At 36.1% G+C, this 19,353-nt stretch overlaps 2 protein-coding genes across 2 annotated transcripts in view; both read right to left on the bottom strand.

Annotated features, from left to right (window-relative positions):
- Positions 1-19,353, bottom strand: part of LOC142357804 (uncharacterized) — a 47,880-nt gene that overhangs the window by 1,501 nt on the left and 27,026 nt on the right. The window contains exon 9 of the mRNA XM_075409329.1: positions 16,122-16,477. Within this exon, the coding sequence (XP_075265444.1) occupies positions 16,122-16,477 (356 nt within the window). The remainder of the gene's footprint in view (positions 1-16,121; positions 16,478-19,353) is intronic.
- Positions 1,720-13,359, bottom strand: LOC142357790 (uncharacterized). The gene is made up of 2 exons (XM_075409320.1): positions 13,003-13,359; positions 1,720-2,026 (listed from the first exon to the last, which is right to left on the bottom strand). Exons 1-2 carry the CDS (start codon positions 13,330-13,332, stop codon positions 1,808-1,810), a joined length of 549 nt encoding a protein of 182 aa, XP_075265435.1. The 5' UTR covers positions 13,333-13,359; the 3' UTR covers positions 1,720-1,807.

The following is a 19,353-nucleotide window of genomic DNA, read 5'->3' as shown; positions in this document are numbered from 1 at the left end:
CACTGCAAGAGTGAATTTCCCAAGAATTCTTGAAACCGCAAACATTTGCATCAGGAAACAGCTGACTCAGTTCAAAAGTGAAAACTTTAAGATGGACAAAATTGACAAGCTCCCAAATCTGACCGGGTTAATAATTATCACAAAAAACCGGTTTCAAAAACTCTGAGCTTGAAACCCAAAAAATCTATTGAGAAAGCAAAAGGCAGACAGCTTTCTTGGAAACAAAAGGGGAAAATTATAAGAAAGTAAAAACTAAAATTTTGGTCCCAAAAAAAAACAAAAAAATGGGTTTTGGCATCAATACAAATAAAAAAAATTCAGAGTTAATTCTCTTTTTCAGATTTACTGCTAAACTGAATTTAACAATTGCATTGTTTTTATCAGAAAAAGGCAGAGTACACAGACTAAAACTCAAAGACAGAATTCGTACGTTAACAAAAAGTGCAATTAAAAACCTATATATCAAGTAAAGCTATACGTTATGTCAAAGAAACCTGCCGAAAAACAAAAAGCGTCTACTGCTAGAATATGGAAGTGAGGCACGTTCCACAAAAAAGTACCAAAATCAGTACTTCGTACTTTTGAAAGTTAGACAATAAATCGAAAAAATTGGGGTAGAAAAAATTAAAATTAAAATTTTTAGCATTACAGGTTGAGCAAAATAAAATATTTTTCTGTCAAAGTTAAAAACTGGAAACAAAATTAAAATTCTCAGACTATGGGGTATTTGGACAACAACGTAATTGTTAAAAATTGGGCTTTATGGTTAAAAATCTAAAATTGGGTTTTATGGGTTTATCCCGTTTCTATTTCTGACTTCAATTTTTTATACTGACTCTGTTCATTTTGAAATGCTTTGCTGAGCAACTGATGTTCAAAATCACTTTTAGCAGAATGAGAGAAGAGAGAAACTAGCCTAGAGAAGTCAAAAAGATTTCACGCAAAATGTTGATCAAGCTGTGAATTAAGGTAAAGCAAAAAATTTTTAATCGACGAAGTAAAAAACGTAACAGGACAAGTCCTGACGTACAATTCAAAGAATTTTCATTGACTAAACAAAAGACTAGACCTAGAACGGACTATGAGTGAATTGGGAAAACCATTTCTAAAAAAAATCAGATCCAAAAAATTATTAAAAAAACAGAAAATGTAAAAATGCTGCATGTGAAAAAAAACCACGCGAGAAACGGAAATTTTGTTCAAACATCGGTGTGACCAAAATCACTACTCCAATTTGACTTCAAAAATCATAAAAATGTGTGAACAGATCTTAAAAAAACAGCGCCACAATACAATTCAAATTCTTTGAATTGTAAAAAAAATTGCGAGCGCTATAATAACCGGCTGAGGCGGCTATTAAAAAATGAGAGGCCCTAAATAATAGCCGTTGAGAGGCTGACTTTGACTATTAACATCCATCTCATTTTCCATTTCTTAAAACAACTTGTTCGTCAGAATGAATATTATCACACGGACATATGGCCATCGAGAAGTTACCAAACTTCAAAATGTGGAACAACGTTGAGAGGGCGATAACAACCGTGGGTACTGTTCTTAACCATTCTTGTTGCGATTGAAATAGTTGCAAAAATTGTATAGTTCATTAACTACCCTTTCCCGCCACTTTTCATGCAGCATGAAAGGAGCAAATCCAGCTTTTTAAACGAAAGCCGCATTGAATGCAAAATATGCTCAATTTATCGTACAAACTAATAAGGACAGAAACTATATTAACATTAGAAGTAACAGTTGCAAATTCCTCAAACATGAATGTTCATAGTAACTAATTTATTCAACAAAGTTGAACTCATCTGCCACTGAGACCATCGGAGTCATTAGTATTGTGCTCCATCACATTAGTGAAGTACTTTCTCATCTTCTGCTGGTAAGCCAGCATTCCCGGCCAACGAGAGAACTTCGAGGCAAGAGTGAGTGCAACGTTACACAACTTGATGGCCTCGATCCTTCTGCCCGAGTTGGCTGCTGCGAGACCATTGTTCCAGAACTGCGCCATCAACCATTGCAGCTGAAAAGATAAATTTTTCTTTATTTTCCTACAAAGCCACGCGTTAAAACTCATAGCTACAAATGTTCAAAAAATATAGTTAACTTTAAAATAGTTAACTTTTTCAGCTAATTAAAATAGGGAAACCTGAATAATTCTAATGATCAAATGATTTTAAAGAGTATTGAGTGTTTTTTTTTGCCAAATGTCCACAACAAATTTGAAAATTTTTATCTATAATCTCCTACAGTTGATGTCGGTTAATCAAGCTTTCCCCCAATATCAGAATTCCCCTCTCAACAGTCGACATGAAGGGAATCGATTGCCCGCAATTCATTCAAAAAAATCAATGCCGGACAGAACTCTGGACGGACGACTCTGTTTCTCTTTTGCGCGGTCGGATAAAAAAACGCCAGAAGTTTTTCGTCCAGGCAAAGAAATAGTTTCCGCTAAAATTTCTAATTATAAGGGCAAACAAATGATGATAAAAAGTCCCATGAACATTTGTTTTTTTTCATAAGGCGGTTGGAGTGAACAGATGCACTTTTCGCACTGATCACTTTCCACAATAAGCTTTGCATAGCTTAAAGCTTATTAAAAGGATTCAGCAATTAAAAAAGCAACTGACAATTTTATGGTTCTAATCAAGCTAAAAATGCCCTAGAAAATATTTGCGATTGATACCATGCCCTCAATAGGCATTGAGCTGAGTACGGAAAGATTAAAATGACGTCGTTATAATAAAAAATATCAAAGGCGGTTGCAACTTAGCTTGATTTTGCTATACCAAATTCTGGCTCCAAAGTGGAAGATAAAAGTATTAATACCACTAAGCATTTGACAAAGCAAACACTAACCAACTTAGTATTTCCAAGTCATTGCTCGCATTTGTTTTTGATCTCCACTCTATTTAGATCGTTTTTCGGTCTTGAAAGAGTGCACTCTATAACTATTCTGTGAAATAATTCGCAATAAGACAGAAAAAGGGTAGATTACAAAAAATCACGCTGAAAGGAAATAGAGTAGGAAAAATTGAAAGCTGAATCTTACAACCGAAAAAACCGATAAAACGAAACTTTCGATTGACGGAGCAAAAACTAGAAGCACAATCACAGCCGGAAGAAAAAGGTAAAGCGATTTTTAATTATAGTTATTTTATTTTTTATTAAAAAACGAAGCTTCTATGTCCCACAAGAGAAAAGTTCAAAGCAGGGGAAGTTAAAAAAAGCGCTGTATTGATTGAACATATTACAACCCGCCAACAAAATCAAAACGTAACCGACTAACGTCGGGCTAATTGCTCTCTAACGGCCCGTCAGCCCCAGTAGTAGCCAGCTGAGCTGGGCATTAGGGACGCTAGCATAAGGGGGGAGTGGTGGAGACCTGAATGGGTGGGGGAACAAACGATAGCGGTGAGTGGGGGTGACTGAGGGGGTCAAACATTTGTTTTATTCTCATAAGTCGGTTGGAATGAACTGATCCACTTTTCGCACTGTTCACTCTCCGCAATAAGCCTTGCATAGCTCAAAGCTTATTAAAAGGATTCAGCAATTAAAAAACAACTGACAATTTTATGGTTCTTATCAAGCCAAAATGCCCTAGAAAATATCTGCGACTGATAACAAGCCCTCAATAGGTATTGAGCTGAGTACGGAGAGATTAAATTGACGTCCTTATAATAAAAAATATCAAAGCGATTGTAATTTAGCTTCATTTTGCTATACTAAATTCCGGGTCCAAATTTGAAGAAAAAAGGTATTAAAACCACTAAGCATTTGACAAAGCAAACACTAACCAACTTAGTATTTCTAAGTCATTACTCGTATTTGTTTTTGATCTCCACTCTATTTAGATCGTTTTTCGATCTTGAAAGAGTGCACTCTAGAACTATTCTGTGAAACAATTCGCAAAAAAACAAAAAAGGGGTAGATTACAAAAAAACACCCTGAGTAAGATTAGAGTTGGAAAAAAAACTGGAAGCTGAATCTTACAAGAACCAAAAAAACGATGAAATAAAACTTTCCAATGACGGAGCAAAAAAATAGAAGCAAAATCACAACCGGATGGAACAGGTAAAGCGATTTTTAATGAAAGTTAATTTATTTTTTTAAAAACGAAGCTTCTAATTCCCACTAACGAAAAGTTGAAAGCTCGGGAAGTTGAAGAAAAAGCTGTATTGATTGAACATATTATAACCCGCCAACGAAATCATAACGTAACCGACTAACGTCGGGCTAATTGCTCTCAAACGGCCGATCAGCCCCAGTAGTAGCCAGCTGGGCTGGGGATTACTGACGCTAGCATAAGAAGGGAGTGGTGGTGATCTGAATGGATGGGGGATCAATCGATGGCGGTGAGTGGGGTTTAACTGAGGGGGTAAAACATTTGTTTTTTTTTCTCATAAAATTGGTTGGAATGAACTGATGCACTTTTCGCACTGATCACTCTCCGCAATAATCTTTGCATAGCTCAAAGCTTATTAAAAGGATTCAACAACTGAAAAAGCAGCTTACAATTTTATGATTCTTATCAAGCTAAAATGCCCCAGAAAATATCTGCGATTGATACCATGCCCTCAAAAGTTATTGACCTGATTTCGGAAAGATCAAATTGACGTCTTTATAGTAAAAAATATCAAAAGCGGTTGCAATTTAGCTTCATTTTGCTAGACTAAATTCGGGCTCCAAATTGGAAGATAAAACCTATTAATACCACAAAGCATTTAACAAAGCAAACATTAACCAACTTAGTAATTTCAAGTAATTACTCTTATTTCTTTTTGATCTCCACTCTACTTAGATCATTTTTCGATCTTGAAAGAGTGTACTCTAGAACTATTCTGTGAAATAATTCGCAAAAAGACAGAAAAAGGGTACATTACAAAAAATCACGCTGAAAAGGATTAGAGTAGAAAAAATTGGAAGCTGAATCTTACAAGAACCGAAAAAACCAATGAAACAAAATTTTCGATTGACGGAGCAAAAAAATAGAAGCACAATCACAACCGGATGGACCAGGTAAAGCAATTTTTAACTATAGTTAAATTAATTTAAAAAACGAAGCTTCTAATTCCCATTAACGAAAAGTTGAAAGCACGGGAAGTTAAAAAAAGAGCGGTATTGATTGAACATATTTTAACCCGCCAACAAAATCATAACGTACCGACTAATGTCGGGCTAAATGCTCTCAAACGGCCGGTCAGCTTCAGTAGTAGCCAGCTGGGCTGGGGATTAGCGACGCTAGCATTGGGGGGAGTGGTTGTGATCTGAATGGATGGGGGATCAATCGATGGCCGTGAGTGGGGTTTGACTGAGAGGGTTAAACATTTCTTTTTTTCTCATAAGTTGGTTGGAATGAACTGATGCACTTTTCGCACTGGTCACTCACCGCAATAATCTTTGCATAGCTCAAAGCTTATTAAAAGGATTCAGCAATTGAAAAAGCAACGTACAATTTTATGGTTCTTATCACGCTAAATACCTAGAAAATATCTGCGATTGATACCATGCCCTCAAAAGTTATTGAGCTGAGTACGGAACGATTAAATTGACGTCTTTATAATAAATAATATCAAAGGCGGTTGCAATTTTTCTTCATTTTGCTATACTCAATTCCGGCTCCAAACTGGAAGAAAAAAAGTATTAATAACACTAAGCATTTGACAAAGCAGACACTAACCAACTTAGTATTTCTAAGTCATTACTCGTATTTGGTTTTGATCTCCACTCTATTTAGATCGTTTTTCGATCTTGAAAGAGTGCACGCTAGAACTATTCTGTGAAACAATTCGCAAAAAAACAGAAAAGGGGTAGATTACAAAAAACACCCTGAAAAAGATTAGAGTAGAAAAAACTGAAAGCTGAATCTTACAAGAACCAAAAAAAAACGATGAAACAAAACTTTCAATTGACGGAGCAATAAAATAGAAGCAAAATCACATCCGTATGGAACAGGTAAAGCGATTTTTAATGAAAGTTAATTTATTTTTTTAAAAACGAAGCTTCTAATTCCCACTAACGAAAAGTTGAAAGCTCGGGAAGTTGAAAAAAAAGCTGTATTGATTGAACATATTATAACCCGCCAACGAAATCATAACGTAACCGACTAACGTCGGGCTAATTGCTCTCAAACGGCCGATCAGCCCCAGTAGTAGCCAGCTGGGCTGGGGATTACTGACGCTAGCATAAGAAGGGAGTGGTGGTGATCTGAACGGATGGGGGATCAATCGATGGCGGTGAGTGGGGTTTGACTGAGGGGGTCAAACATTTGTTTTTTTTTCTCATAATTTGGTTGGAATGAACTGATGCACTTTTCGCACTGATCACTCTCCGCAACAATCTTTGCATAGCTCAAAGCTTATTAAAAGGATTCAGCAATTGAAAAACAAACTTACAATTTTATGGTTCTTATCAAGCTAAAAAGCCCTAGAAAAAATCTGCGATTGATCGCATGCCCTCAAAAGGTATTGAGCTGATTTCGGAAAGATCAAATTGACGTCTTTATAGTAAAAAAAATATCAAAAGCGGTTGCAATTTAGCTTGAATTTGCTAGACTAAATTTGGGCTGCAAATTGGAAGACAAAACGTATTAATACCACAAAGCATTTGACAAAGCAAACATTAACCAACTTAGTATTTTCAAGTAATTACTCTTATTTTTTGTTGATCTCCACTCTTTATAGATCGTTTTTCGATCTTGAAAGAGTGCACTCTAGAACTATTCTGTGGAATAATTCGCAAAAAGACAGAAAAAGAGTACATTACAAAAAATCACGCTGAAAAGGATAAGAGTAGAAAAAATTGGAAGCTGAATCTTACACGAACCGAAAAAACCGATGAAACAAAATTTTCGATTGACGGCGCAAAAATAAATAGAAGCACAATCACAACCAGATGGACCAGGTAACGCAATTTTTTGAACTATAGTTAATTTAAAAAAACGAAGCTTCTATTTCCCAGTAGAGAAAAGTTGAAACCAATGGAAGTTAAAAAAGGCGCTGTATTGATTGAACATATTATAACCCGCAAACAAAATCATAACGTAACTGACTAACGTCGGAATATTTGCTCTCAAACGGCCGGTCAGCCCCAGTAGTAGCCAGCTGGGCTGGGTATTAGTGACGCTAGCATAAGGAGGGAGTGGTGCTGACCTAAATGGGTGGGAGTTGAAGCAATGGCGGTGAGTGGGGGTTGACTGAGGGGGTCAAACATTTGTTTTTCTTATAAGTCGGTTGGAATGAACTGATGCACTTTTCTCACTGTTCACTCTTCGCAATAAGCTTTGCATAGCTCAAAGCTTATTAAAAGGATTCAGCAATTGAAAAAGCAACTGACAATTTGATGGTTCTTATCAAGCTAAAATTCCCTAGAAAGTATCTGCGATTGATACCAAGCCCTCAATAGGTATTGAGCTGAGTTCGGAAATATCAAATTTCCGTCTTTATAATAAAAATATCAAAAGCAGTTGCAATTTAGCTTGATTTTGCTAGACTAAATTCGGGCTTCAAATTGGAAGATAAAACGTATTATTACCACTAAGCATTTGACAAATTAAACATTGACCAACTTACTATTCTCAAGTATTTACTCGTATTTGTTTTTGATCTCCACTATATTTACATCGGTTTTTGATCTTGAAAGAGTGCACTCTAGAACTATTCTGTGAAATAATTCGCAAAAAGACAGAAAAAGGGTAGATTACAAAAAATGACGCTAAAGGGGATTAGAGTAAAAAATTGAAAAACGAAGCTTCTATTTCCCACTAGAGAAAAGTTCAAAGCAGGGGAAGTTCAAAAAAAGCGCTGTATTGATTGAACGTATTATAACCCACCAACAAAAAGTCATAACATAACCGAATAACGTCGGAATAATCGCTCTCAAACGGCCGGTCAGCTCCAGTAGTAGCCAGCTGGGCTGGGGTTTAGGGACAATAGCAAATGGGGGAGATGTTGGTGACTGTAATGGAGGGTCAAGCGATGGCCGTGAGCGGGGGCTGATTGAGGGGTCAGTCGAGATTAAAAACCGACCTTCACAAAAAAAGTATCCAAAACATATTTAGTGAAGTGCATACTTCGCGACTACTAAGGCGTAGGTTTCTAAAAGAGTATAATGCCCTCCTTTACCTGCATATTCCTTTTCTGAGAACGAAAAGTTAAAAGGGTCAGACGATTAAATCATCGCATAAAAAAGACCTCAGGACTAACATAATTTCTACAAACTAATTGAAAGCAATTAAACATAAAACCACTTCCACCCATTGAGTCTATCTGCTATAAAAGATCAATTTAGATCAATCTAAAATCAAAAAGATGCGATAGAACCGTGATAAGTCAAAAAGTGACTCGATAAGTCAATACGGCCAAGCAAAATTGTTACAAAAAAGACAGAATACAAGAATAGTTTTTAAAACGGTATCAGAGAGAAACCAATCAACCAAAGAAGGTCATTGAGAGCGAAATAAATTGCTAAATACGCATTTCAGAGAAACTAATAGTCTGCTGGGTAATGTGTCTTCTACAGCGATTAATAATTGAATTAAATGATAGGCCGAATAATAACGGTTATAAAAAAGCTGTCGCATAATGTGACTAAGTGTTCGATAAAGAGTTTCACTAGTCTAAAAGGAGTACTGGAATTAGGGCTACACTTAAGGACAACTAAGACTTCGATCACGTTTGCTAATTACTGAAACATAAACCGACTAACGTCGGAAAAATTGCTCTCGAACGACAGGCAGGTCAACTCAATTCAGAGGGGGCTGTAGCCTAGATAATTTTCTGAGTGCAATTCAGAAAAAAAGGATTTTGCAACCTCAACCTCCGGCGTCATGGTCTGAAACATTATTCACTCTACCACAAATTCAGGACCTTGTGCTAGCTTAACTTACAATCGCTTTTGCACTCTAGAACTATTCTGTGAAATGTTTCTCAGAAAAGAGAACATCACAGAAAATTATGCTAAATAAGGCAATAGAGTAGAAAAAACTGAAAGCCAAATCGTGAAAGAACAAGAAAACCAATAAAACAAAACTTTCGATTGACAGAGCAAGAAATAGAAGCACAATCACAGCCGGATGGAACAGGTAAAGCATTTTTAATTAAAGTTAATTTGTTAAAAAACGAAGCTTCTAATTCCCACTAGAGAAAAATTCACGAATATCTCCAAAACAGATTTAGTGATTTGCAGAATTCGAGACTAGTAAGGCGTAAAGTTCTGAGAGAGCTCAAATCCCTCCTTTACCTGCATATTCCTTTTTGAGAACAAAAAGTTAAACGGGTCAGACAACAAATGTATCGAAAAAAATGCATAAAAAAGACTACAGACTAAAATAATTTCTACAAACTCTCTTTGAAAGCGATTAAACATAAAACCACTTCCAGCCATTGAGTTTATCTGTTATGAAAGAGCAATTTAGATTAAAATAAAATCAACAAAGCTGCATTGAAAGCGCGATAAGTCAATAGGTCACTCGATAAGTCAATACGGCCAAGCAAAATTGTTACAAAAAAAGACAGAAAAGAATAATTTTCAAAACTTTATCAGAGAGAAACCAATCAACCAAAGAAGGTCATTAAGAACAAAATTAATTGCTAAAAACGCGTTTGAGAGAAATTAATAGTTTGCTGGGTAATTTGTCTTCGACAGCGAGTAATAATTGAATTAAATGATAGATAGGCGGAATAATAACGGTTATAGAAAAGTTGTAGCATAATGTGATTGTAGCATCACATACAAAACTGTCAATTAAAAATATATCCGGCCATCTGTAAACTAACACTTACTAACAGACAGTTGAGGTAATCAGGGGTATTGAAATACTGTTTGGTCGAAGTAGTCCAATATTAACGGATAAAAAGAGGCTACAGATCGTTATACGTCATCTTTCATCCCAACTAACAAACTACTTTGAATTCAAAAACAAAAAATTCCAATTAAGAGATTTACTAGAAAAAAAATCAGCACTCGAATTACGGCTTCACTTCACTTGAGGACAACTCAGACTTCGATCACGTTTGCTAATTACTGAAACATAAACCGACTAACGTCGGACAAATTCCTCTCGAACGACAGGCGGGCCGATTAAATTCAGAGGGGGCTGTAGCCTAGATAATTTTATATGGGTGCAATTCAGAATATGATGGGTTTCGCACACCCGACCTCCGGCGTCATATACGGAAACAATATTTGATCTATCACGCAATAAGGACGTTGTGCTAGCTTATCTTGCAATCGCTTTTGTTTTAGCAACAGTCTTATTTCTGACTAAGCGCAATACAAGTTACACAAAAATGAGGTCAAGCGTGAGAAAGTCACTCGAGAAGAATTGAAAACTTATTAAGGATAAATAATCCTTAAAAGCCTCTCTATCGTTTTAAAAACTAGTTTTGAAAGTATGAGAAAAAGTATAATGCCCAAAATTACTCTAGAAACATAGCCGGCAGATTGCCGGAAAACAGCAGCCGTTGACGCACTTGGTGCACATCGGGATTGAAACAGAAAAAAAAGATAAATTGACCGACTTTTTTTCTATTTTTTAGAGTCAAAAACTGTTCAAATTTAGCGTGCAGTTTCAGTTGGATTCTAAAACTATACTTATTTCAGCTTCTGAACCAAAGGGTATTAAGCTCAATACCAATGTCAGCTAGCAAACACTTTGACCGTATTCACTATATTGCGTAATCCAATGCATGAAAAAATTTAAAATCAAATTAGTTGAAACACTGAGTGACGTAAGTCATAGGTGAAACGGGAAAATAGTAATTTATGTGAAACTAAAAACGTGATCAAAAGGTATGGCGAAATAAAAAAACATAGCAGGACAAGTCATGACGTAAAATTCAAAGAGTTTTCATTGACTAAACAAAAACACTAGACCTAGAACGGACTATAAGTGAATTGGGAAAACCATTTCTAAAAAAAACAGATAAAATTATTTAAAAAAAACGGAAAATCAATGTCAAAATGCCGCTTGTGAACTAAAAAACACTCAAGAGAAATGAAAATCTAGTTTAAACAAAAAACTAGGCCAAGAATGAACTATGAATTGATTGGGAAAACCATTTAGGGACAAATCCGATCCAAAAAATTGAAAAAAAGCAGTAAAAATCAAAGTAAAAATGTGAACAAAAAACCACTAGCGAGAAAGCGAATTTTTGTACAAACACCGTTTTCTCACTCTATTTCAAATTCAGAGCGAAAAAATTCACGACGCAGAACCACTCGCTTTCTCGCTACACTTCCTGTTTCGGCGTGACCAAAATCACTACTCCAATTTGACTTCAAATATGAAAATGTGTGAGATCTTAATAAAGAACATACCCGGCAGATTGCCGGAAAATAGCCGCCGTTGATTCCAATAAGCATGATTGGGATTGAAAGAATAGAAGATATTGAAAAAAAGATATTTGTACAAAAACATTTTTTAAGTCCGATTTATTTTGATGGCATTTCGTAGTTGAACATAACGTACTTCTGTTTCTTAGAGAGAAGCTACAGGGGCTACTATCAATACCAATAAGCATTAGAGATGGTAACTAAGACTTATAGGAACGACGTTCAAATAGCGGGCATCTAAAATTGGGCTTTATGGGTTTATCCCGTTTCTATTTCTGACTTCAATTATTTATACCGACTCTGTTCATTTTGAATTGCTTTGCTTAGCAACTGATGTTCAAATTCACTTTTAGCAGAATGAGAGAAGAGAGAAACTAGCCTAGAGAATTCAAAAAGATTTCACGCAAAATGTCGAAAAAGCGGCAAAATGGTAAAGCGAAAAAAAGTTTGACGAAGTAAAAAAAAAATACGAGCGCAATAATAGCCGGCTGAGAAGATGAGGGCGGCTATTAAACATAGCAGGAGAAGTCCTGGCGTGCAATTCAAAGAATTTTTATTGACTACACAAAAAATTAGACCTAGAACGGACTATGAGTGAATTGGGAAAACCATTTTTTAGAAAATCAGATCGAAATTTTTTTTAAAAAATCTGAAAAAATCAAAGTCAAAATGTAGCATGTGAACAAAAAAACCAATAGCGATAAACTGAAATTTGGTTAAAAGCAAAAAACTAGGTCTAGAATGAACGATAAATGGATTGGGAAAACCATTTAGAAAAAATCCAATCCAAAAAATTGAAAAAACAGTAAAAATCAAAGTGAAATTGCTGCATGTGAACAAAAAAAAACTAGCCAGAAAGCGAATTTTTGTTCAAATACCGTTCTCTCACTCTACTTTAAAGTTAGAGAAAAAAAAATTAAACGCCACAAAACCACTCGCTTTTTCGCTCCATTTCCTGCTTCGGCGTGACCAAAATCACTACTCCAATTTGACTTCAAAAATCATGAAAATGTGTGAACAGATCTTAAAAAAAGACAGCGCCCCAATACAATTCAAATTATTTGAATTGTAAAAAGACAGCGCCCCAATACAATTCAAATTATTTGAATTGTAAAAAGACAGCGCCCCAATACAATTCAAATTATTTGAATTGTAAAAAGACAGCGCCTCAATACAATTCAAATTCTTTGAATTGTAAAAAGGAGAGCGCCTAAATAATAGGCGTTGTGAGGCTGCCGGCGGCTTTTAATAATTTTGTACTAATTCACAACATTTCTTGTCAATAATAGCAATGGTGAGGGCAGATGTAAATTGGGTTGGGGTATGTGGGGATATGATAGGCCGGGGGAAGCGTTGTAGTTGAGGAGAGTATGTATTGTTGGTGGGAAGGGGGAGGGAGCAAATGTGTTAGAGCATTACCCTTTTTGGAGTGGGAAATTGGGGCGTACGAGTATGTGAGGCAGGGGATTGATCCTAAATATTAATGCGACGTTCGAAAATAAAGAAGTCAAAGTTCAAGTCTGAAGATATGTTCTCGAGTTAATAAAAATTAAAAAAAGAGCAATAATACTCTTCTTGTCGGAAGAAGACACACGACAACAATGATGGCTTAAAACTTTACTCAAAGAAAATCCAGCATGTTTTCAAAGAAGTGAGAGAACGCACCTTTGTGTTCAAGGCATAATTATCTTTAGTTGGCACAGGGCTGAACGAGGTTGAAGCTTGTTGTAGAATCAATGTCGCTGAATCCTCAACAGCTTGCGATACCAGTTCGACTACATTTGCATCCGACAGTGAATGTCTCCTCAGAAGTCGATTCACTTCTTGATTAACCTTGATGTATCTGATGACATTGTAGAGCTGCTGATCCGGGGAAAGCGTTATCTTGCTAATGCTCTCTGAGGCACTTGATTCAAGTTGACTCGTTGAAAATTTCGAAGGACAAGATGACGGAAAACCTCTACTAGTACCGCCTTTCTTTTGTTGCAGATTCATTATAGATCGACGACAGTACAATTCGACTAAAAGAAAAAGGACATTTTTAAGCACTTAAAGCAAAAATTAGGCTACTGTAGGCGCAGCCAAAGAAATAAACACTACTCGGAGGAATTATCAACAGAACGTTTGACGTCAGATGTAAATCTTTGCAATTTTAAACATACCCGGTAGATTGCCGGAAAATAGCCGCCGTTGATTCCAATAAGCATGAATAGGATTGAACGAATAGAAGATATTGAAAAAAAAAGATTTTTGTACAACAAAATTTTTTAAGTCCGATTTATTTTGATGGCATTTCGTAGTTGAACATACTTCTGTTTCTTAGAGAGAGGCTAAAGGGGCTACTATCAACACTAATAAGCATAAGAGATGGTAACGAAGACCTATAGGAACGACGTTCAAATAGCGGGCATCTAAAATTGGGCTTTATGGGTTTATCCCGTTTCTATTTCTGACTTCAATTTTTTATACTGACTCTGTTCATTTTGAATTGCTTTACTGAGCAACTGATGTTCAAATTCACTTTTAGCAGAATGAGAGAAGAGAGAAATTAGCCTACAGAAGTCAAAAAGATTTCACGCAAAATGTCGAAAAAGCGGCAAAATGGTAAAGCGAAAAAGAGTTCGACGAAGTAAAAAAACATAGCAGGACAAGTCATGACGTAAAATTCAAAGAGTTTTCATTGACTAAACAAAAACACTAGACCTAGAACGGACTATAAGTGAATTGGGAAAACCATTTCTAAAAAAAAACAGATAAAATTATTTAAAAAAAACGGAAAATCAATGTCAAAATGCCGCTTGTGAACTAAAAAACACTCAAGAGAAATGAAAATCTAGTTTAAACAAAAAACTAGGCCAAGAATGAACTATGAATTGATTGGGAAAACCATTTAGGGACAAATCCGATCCAAAAAATTGAAAAAAAGCAGTAAAAATCAAAGTAAAAATGTGAACAAAAAACCACTAGCGAGAAAGCGAATTTTTGTACAAACACCGTTTTCTCACTCTATTTCAAATTTAGAGCGAAAAAATTCACGACGCAGAACCACTCGCTTTCTCGCTACACTTCCTGTTTCGGCGTGACCAAAATCACTACTCCAATTTGACTTCAAATATGAAAATGTGTGAGATCTTAATAAAGAACATACCCGGCAGATTGCCGGAAAATAGCCGCCGTTGATTCCAATAAGCATGATTGGGATTGAAAGAATAGAAGATATTGAAAAAAAAGATATTTGTACAAAAACATTTTTTAAGTCCGATTTATTTTGATGGCATTTCGTAGTTGAACATAACGTACTTCTGTTTCTTAGAGAGAAGCTACAGGGGCTACTATCAATACCAATAAGCATTAGAGATGGTAACTAAGACTTATAGGAACGACGTTCAAATAGCGGGCATCTAAAATTGGGCTTTATGGGTTTATCCCGTTTCTATTTCTGACTTCAATTATTTATACCGACTCTGTTCATTTTGAATTGCTTTGCTTAGCAACTGATGTTCAAATTCACTTTTAGCAGAATGAGAGAAGAGAGAAACTAGCCTAGAGAATTCAAAAAGATTTCACGCAAAATGTCGAAAAAGCGGCAAAATGGTAAAGCGAAAAAAAGTTTGACGAAGTAAAAAAAAATACGAGCGCAATAATAGCCGGCTGAGAAGATGAGGGCGGCTATTAAACATAGCAGGACAAGTCCTGGCGTGCAATTCAAAGAATTTTTATTGACTACACAAAAAATTAGACCTAGAACGGACTATGAGTGAATTGGGAAAACCATTTTTTAGAAAATCAGATCGAAATTTTTTTAAAAAAATCTGAAAAAATCAAAGTCAAAATGTAGCATGTGAACAAAAAAACCAATAGCGATAAACTGAAATTTGGTTAAAAGCAAAAAAACTAGGTCTAGAATGAACGATAAATGGATTGGGAAAACCATTTAGAAAAAATCCAATCCAAAAAATTGAAAAAACAGTAAAAATCAAAGTGAAATTGCCGCATGTGAACAAAAAAAAACTAGCCAGAAAGCGAATTTTTGTTCAAATACCGTTCTCTCACTCTACTTTAAAGTTAGAGAAAAAAAAATTAAACGCCACAAAACCACTCGCTTTTTCGCTCCATTTCCTGCTTCGGCGTGACCAAAATCACTACTCCAATTTGACTTCAAAAATCATGAAAATGTGTGAACAGATCTTAAAAAAAGACAGCGCCCCAATACAATTCAAATTATTTGAATTGTAAAAAGACAGCGCCCCAATACAATTCAAATTATTTGAATTGTAAAAAGACAGCGCCTCAATACAATTCGAATTCTTTGAATTGTAAAAAGGAGAGCGCCTAAATAATAGGCGTTGTGAGGCTGCCGGCGGCTTTTAATAATTTTGTACTAATTCACATTTCTTGTCAATAATAGCAATGGTGAGGGCAGATGTAAATTGGGTTGGGGTATGTGGGGATATGATAGGCCGGGGGAAGCGTTGTAGTTGAGGAGAGTATGTATTGTTGGTGGGAAGGGGGAGGGAGCAAATGTGTTAGAGCATTACCCTTTTTGGAGTGGGAAATTGGGGCGTACGAGTATGTGAGGCAGGGGATTGATCCTAAATATTAATGCGACGTTCGAAAATAAAGAAGTCAAAGTTCAAGTCTGAAGATATGTTCTCGAGTTAATAAAAATTAAAAAAAGAGCAATAATACTCTTCTTGTCGGAAGAAGACACACGACAACAATGATGGCTTAAAACTTTACTCAAAGAAAATCCAGCATGTTTTCAAAGAAGTGAGAGAACGCACCTTTGTGTTCAAGGCATAATTATCTTTAGTTGGCACAGGGCTGAACGAGGTTGAAGCTTGTTGTAGAATCAATGTCGCTGAATCCTCAACAGCTTGCGATACCAGTTCGACTACATTTGCATCCGACAGTGAATGTCTCCTCAGAAGTCGATTCACTTCTTGATTAACCTTGATGTATCTGATGACATTGTAGAGCTGCTGATCCGGGGAAAGCGTTATCTTGCTAATGCTCTCTGAGGCACTTGATTCAAGTTGACTCGTTGAAAATTTCGAAGGACAAGATGACGGAAAACCTCTACTAGTACCGCCTTTCTTTTGTTGCAGATTCATTATAGATCGACGACAGTACAATTCGACTAAAAGAAAAAGGACATTTTTAAGCACTTAAAGCAAAAATTAGGCTACTGTAGGCGCAGCCAAAGAAATAAACACTACTCGGAGGAATTATCAACAGAACGTTTGACGTCAGATGTAAATCTTTGCAATTTTAAACATACCCGGTAGATTGCCGGAAAATAGCCGCCGTTGATTCCAATAAGCATGAATAGGATTGAACGAATAGAAGATATTGAAAAAAAAAGATTTTTGTACAACAAAATTTTTTAAGTCCGATTTATTTTGATGGCATTTCGTAGTTGAACATACTTCTGTTTCTTAGAGAGAGGCTAAAGGGGCTACTATCAACACTAATAAGCATAAGAGATGGTAACGAAGACCTATAGGAACGACGTTCAAATAGCGGGCATCTAAAATTGGGCTTTATGGGTTTATCCCGTTTCTATTTCTGACTTCAATTTTTTATACTGACTCTGTTCATTTTGAATTGCTTTGCTGAGCAACTGATGTTCAAATTCACTTTTAGCAGAATGAGAGAAGAGAGAAATTAGCCTACACAAGTCAAAAAGATTTCACGCAAAATGTCGAAAAAGCGGCAAAATGGTAAAGCGAAAAAGAGTTCGACGAAGTAAAAAAACATAGCAGGACAAGTCCTGACGTACAATTCAAAGAATTTTCATTGACTAAACAGAAAACTAGACCAAGAACGGACTATGAATGGATTGGGAAAATCATTTAGAAAAAAATCCGAAACAAAAAATTGAAAAACTGTAAAAATCAAAGGGAAATTGCCGCATGTGAACAAAAAACCACTAGCGAGAAAGCGAATTTTTGTTCAAACCCCGTTTTCTCACTCTACTTTAAATTTAGAGCGAAAAAATTTCACGCCGCAAAACCACTCGCTTTTTCGCTCCACTTCCTGTTTCGGCGTGACCAAAATCACTGCTCCAATTTGACTTCAAAAATCATGAAAATGTGTGAACAGATCTTAAAAAAAGACAGCGCCCCAATACAATTCAAATTATTTGAATTGTAAAAAGACAGCGCCCCAATACAATTCAAATTATTTGAATTGTAAAAAGACAGCGCCTCAATACAATTCAAATTCTTTGAATTGTAAAAAATAGGAGCGCAATAATAGCCAGCTGAGAAGATGAGGGCGGCTATTAATAAAGATTGGGATCAGAGATCTTTTCGGTTTCTCCCCCCTTCCTCCCGAAAAAGGTCCGACATCAGATGCAAAAATCTTCGGAAATGAATCTTAAGCCTCTCAAACTTAAGATTCGAACTATACTCGTTTCTAATTGTTTTCGTGATAGATCACTTATCAAATGTTTGTTCGGTATCCATATACACTCGCTGTCATGGCAATGTATATGACTCTGACATTTTAAAATGCTTTTAAAAACACCCAGCAGATTGAAGGAAAATGGCCGCCAGTGATTCCCACAACTCCGACTGGGATTCAGAAAACAAAATTATTTTTGCAAAAAAAAAAAATTAAAATGCAAACTATTGACATTATTCCGCAGTTAGACATACTCCTGTTTCTGGAGTGTGGTGATACAGGGGTTAGTATTAATACCAGTCAGCAAAAGAGTTAGTAATTAAGACTTATTAGAACAAAGTGCGTCCCCTTCCTATACTAGAGTTCGTTTTTATGAATCCATTTGGATTGGTTTGCTGAGCAACTGCTGTTTAAAATCGCTTTGAGTACACTGAGAGCGAAAAAAAAGCCTAGAGAAGTCAAAAAGATTTCATGCAAAATGTTTAACAAGCAGTCACTTACGGAAAAGCGAAATAAATGTTTATTCGACGAAGTAAAAAAATTATAGCACGAGTGCTGAAATACAATCTATAAAAGGACTGGAAGCCTGAAATTCTTTACCTCGCCAGCAAATTAATTGACAACTACAAGCCAAACACAGGAAAACGTACCTGACTACCGTCGCGCGAAATGCTCTCAAAAATCGACTGGCGAGCAGTGGGCTTCGGTAGTAGCAAGCTGGGCCTTAGGGATGCATCAAGTGGTTGTGAGCGGAGTGAAAGGGAGAGGGTCAAACAAGGGGGGGGGGGGGGGGGGGGTCAAGTGCAAAGGAGAAGAGTTGTGCGAGAGCTGGGCGAGAGGACGATTTCGGTGAATCGCCCATTTAGAGACTAAGTAAGTCTCTAAGAGAGCTTCTCAGCCACAAAAAGTCCTCCATAATGTCCTGTTTATACCGTTAAAAGCTTCAGCTGAAGAATTGGTCGAGCAAAAGAATTGCATAAAAAGAGAAACTAAAAAAGTTGCATAAAAACACAGGACTAATATAAATTCTCGAACCTCGTTTTGCAGCAATTAAAATTCACTAATTAAGTAAAAAAAAAAAACAAAATGAGCTGTTGATAATTTGGTGTTCAAAAATGAACACCAAATACTTCTCGCCAGAGACGAAACAAGCGCATTAGTGCATAGTTGGATTGCTAACAAATTTGCTTAACAAATAATAAAATTCCAATACAAAAGCGCAGATCGAAAAAATTCAAAAACCTTAAAGTCAATAGATTTTCCAACAATTGCAAAGGTATCCTGATGGTAGACAAGGTACACAAGATACATCGTCCGGGTAAGAAAGACTCCGGGTAAGTCCGGGTTCTTATATGTACTGGTAGGAACAAAAATTTCATGCTCATTCTTGGTTTCTTGAACGCAACGAACAGAAAAAATTCATTTAGAAATCAATTTCCTATATACATGAAAACACAGTAACGAAATCCATTCAAAAATCTTTGAACGCTTTGCTTATATCTTCAAAACAAACTTAATATTCCGTAAATCAACAAAAAAAGCTCCATCTAAGGCTAGCAGAACAAAACTTATGGACATAGAAGACACAGACACAATACAGAAAACAAA

Source organism: Convolutriloba macropyga, chromosome 2, assembly GCF_964194025.1.
Source record: "Convolutriloba macropyga chromosome 2, txConMacr16.3, whole genome shotgun sequence".
Taxonomy (NCBI): domain Eukaryota; kingdom Metazoa; phylum Xenacoelomorpha; order Acoela; family Convolutidae; genus Convolutriloba; species Convolutriloba macropyga.
This window is presented reverse-complemented; position numbering and strand designations above follow the sequence as displayed.

Coding starts and splice junctions, on each gene's coding strand:
- LOC142357790 (XM_075409320.1), bottom strand. CDS start 13,332: ATGAATCTGCAACAAAAGAAAGGCGGTACTAGTAGAGGTTTTCCGTCA. Junction 2,027..13,002: donor ATTATGCCTTGAACACAAAG/GTGCGTTCTCTC, acceptor TTATCTTTTCAG/CTGCAATGGTTGATGGCGCA.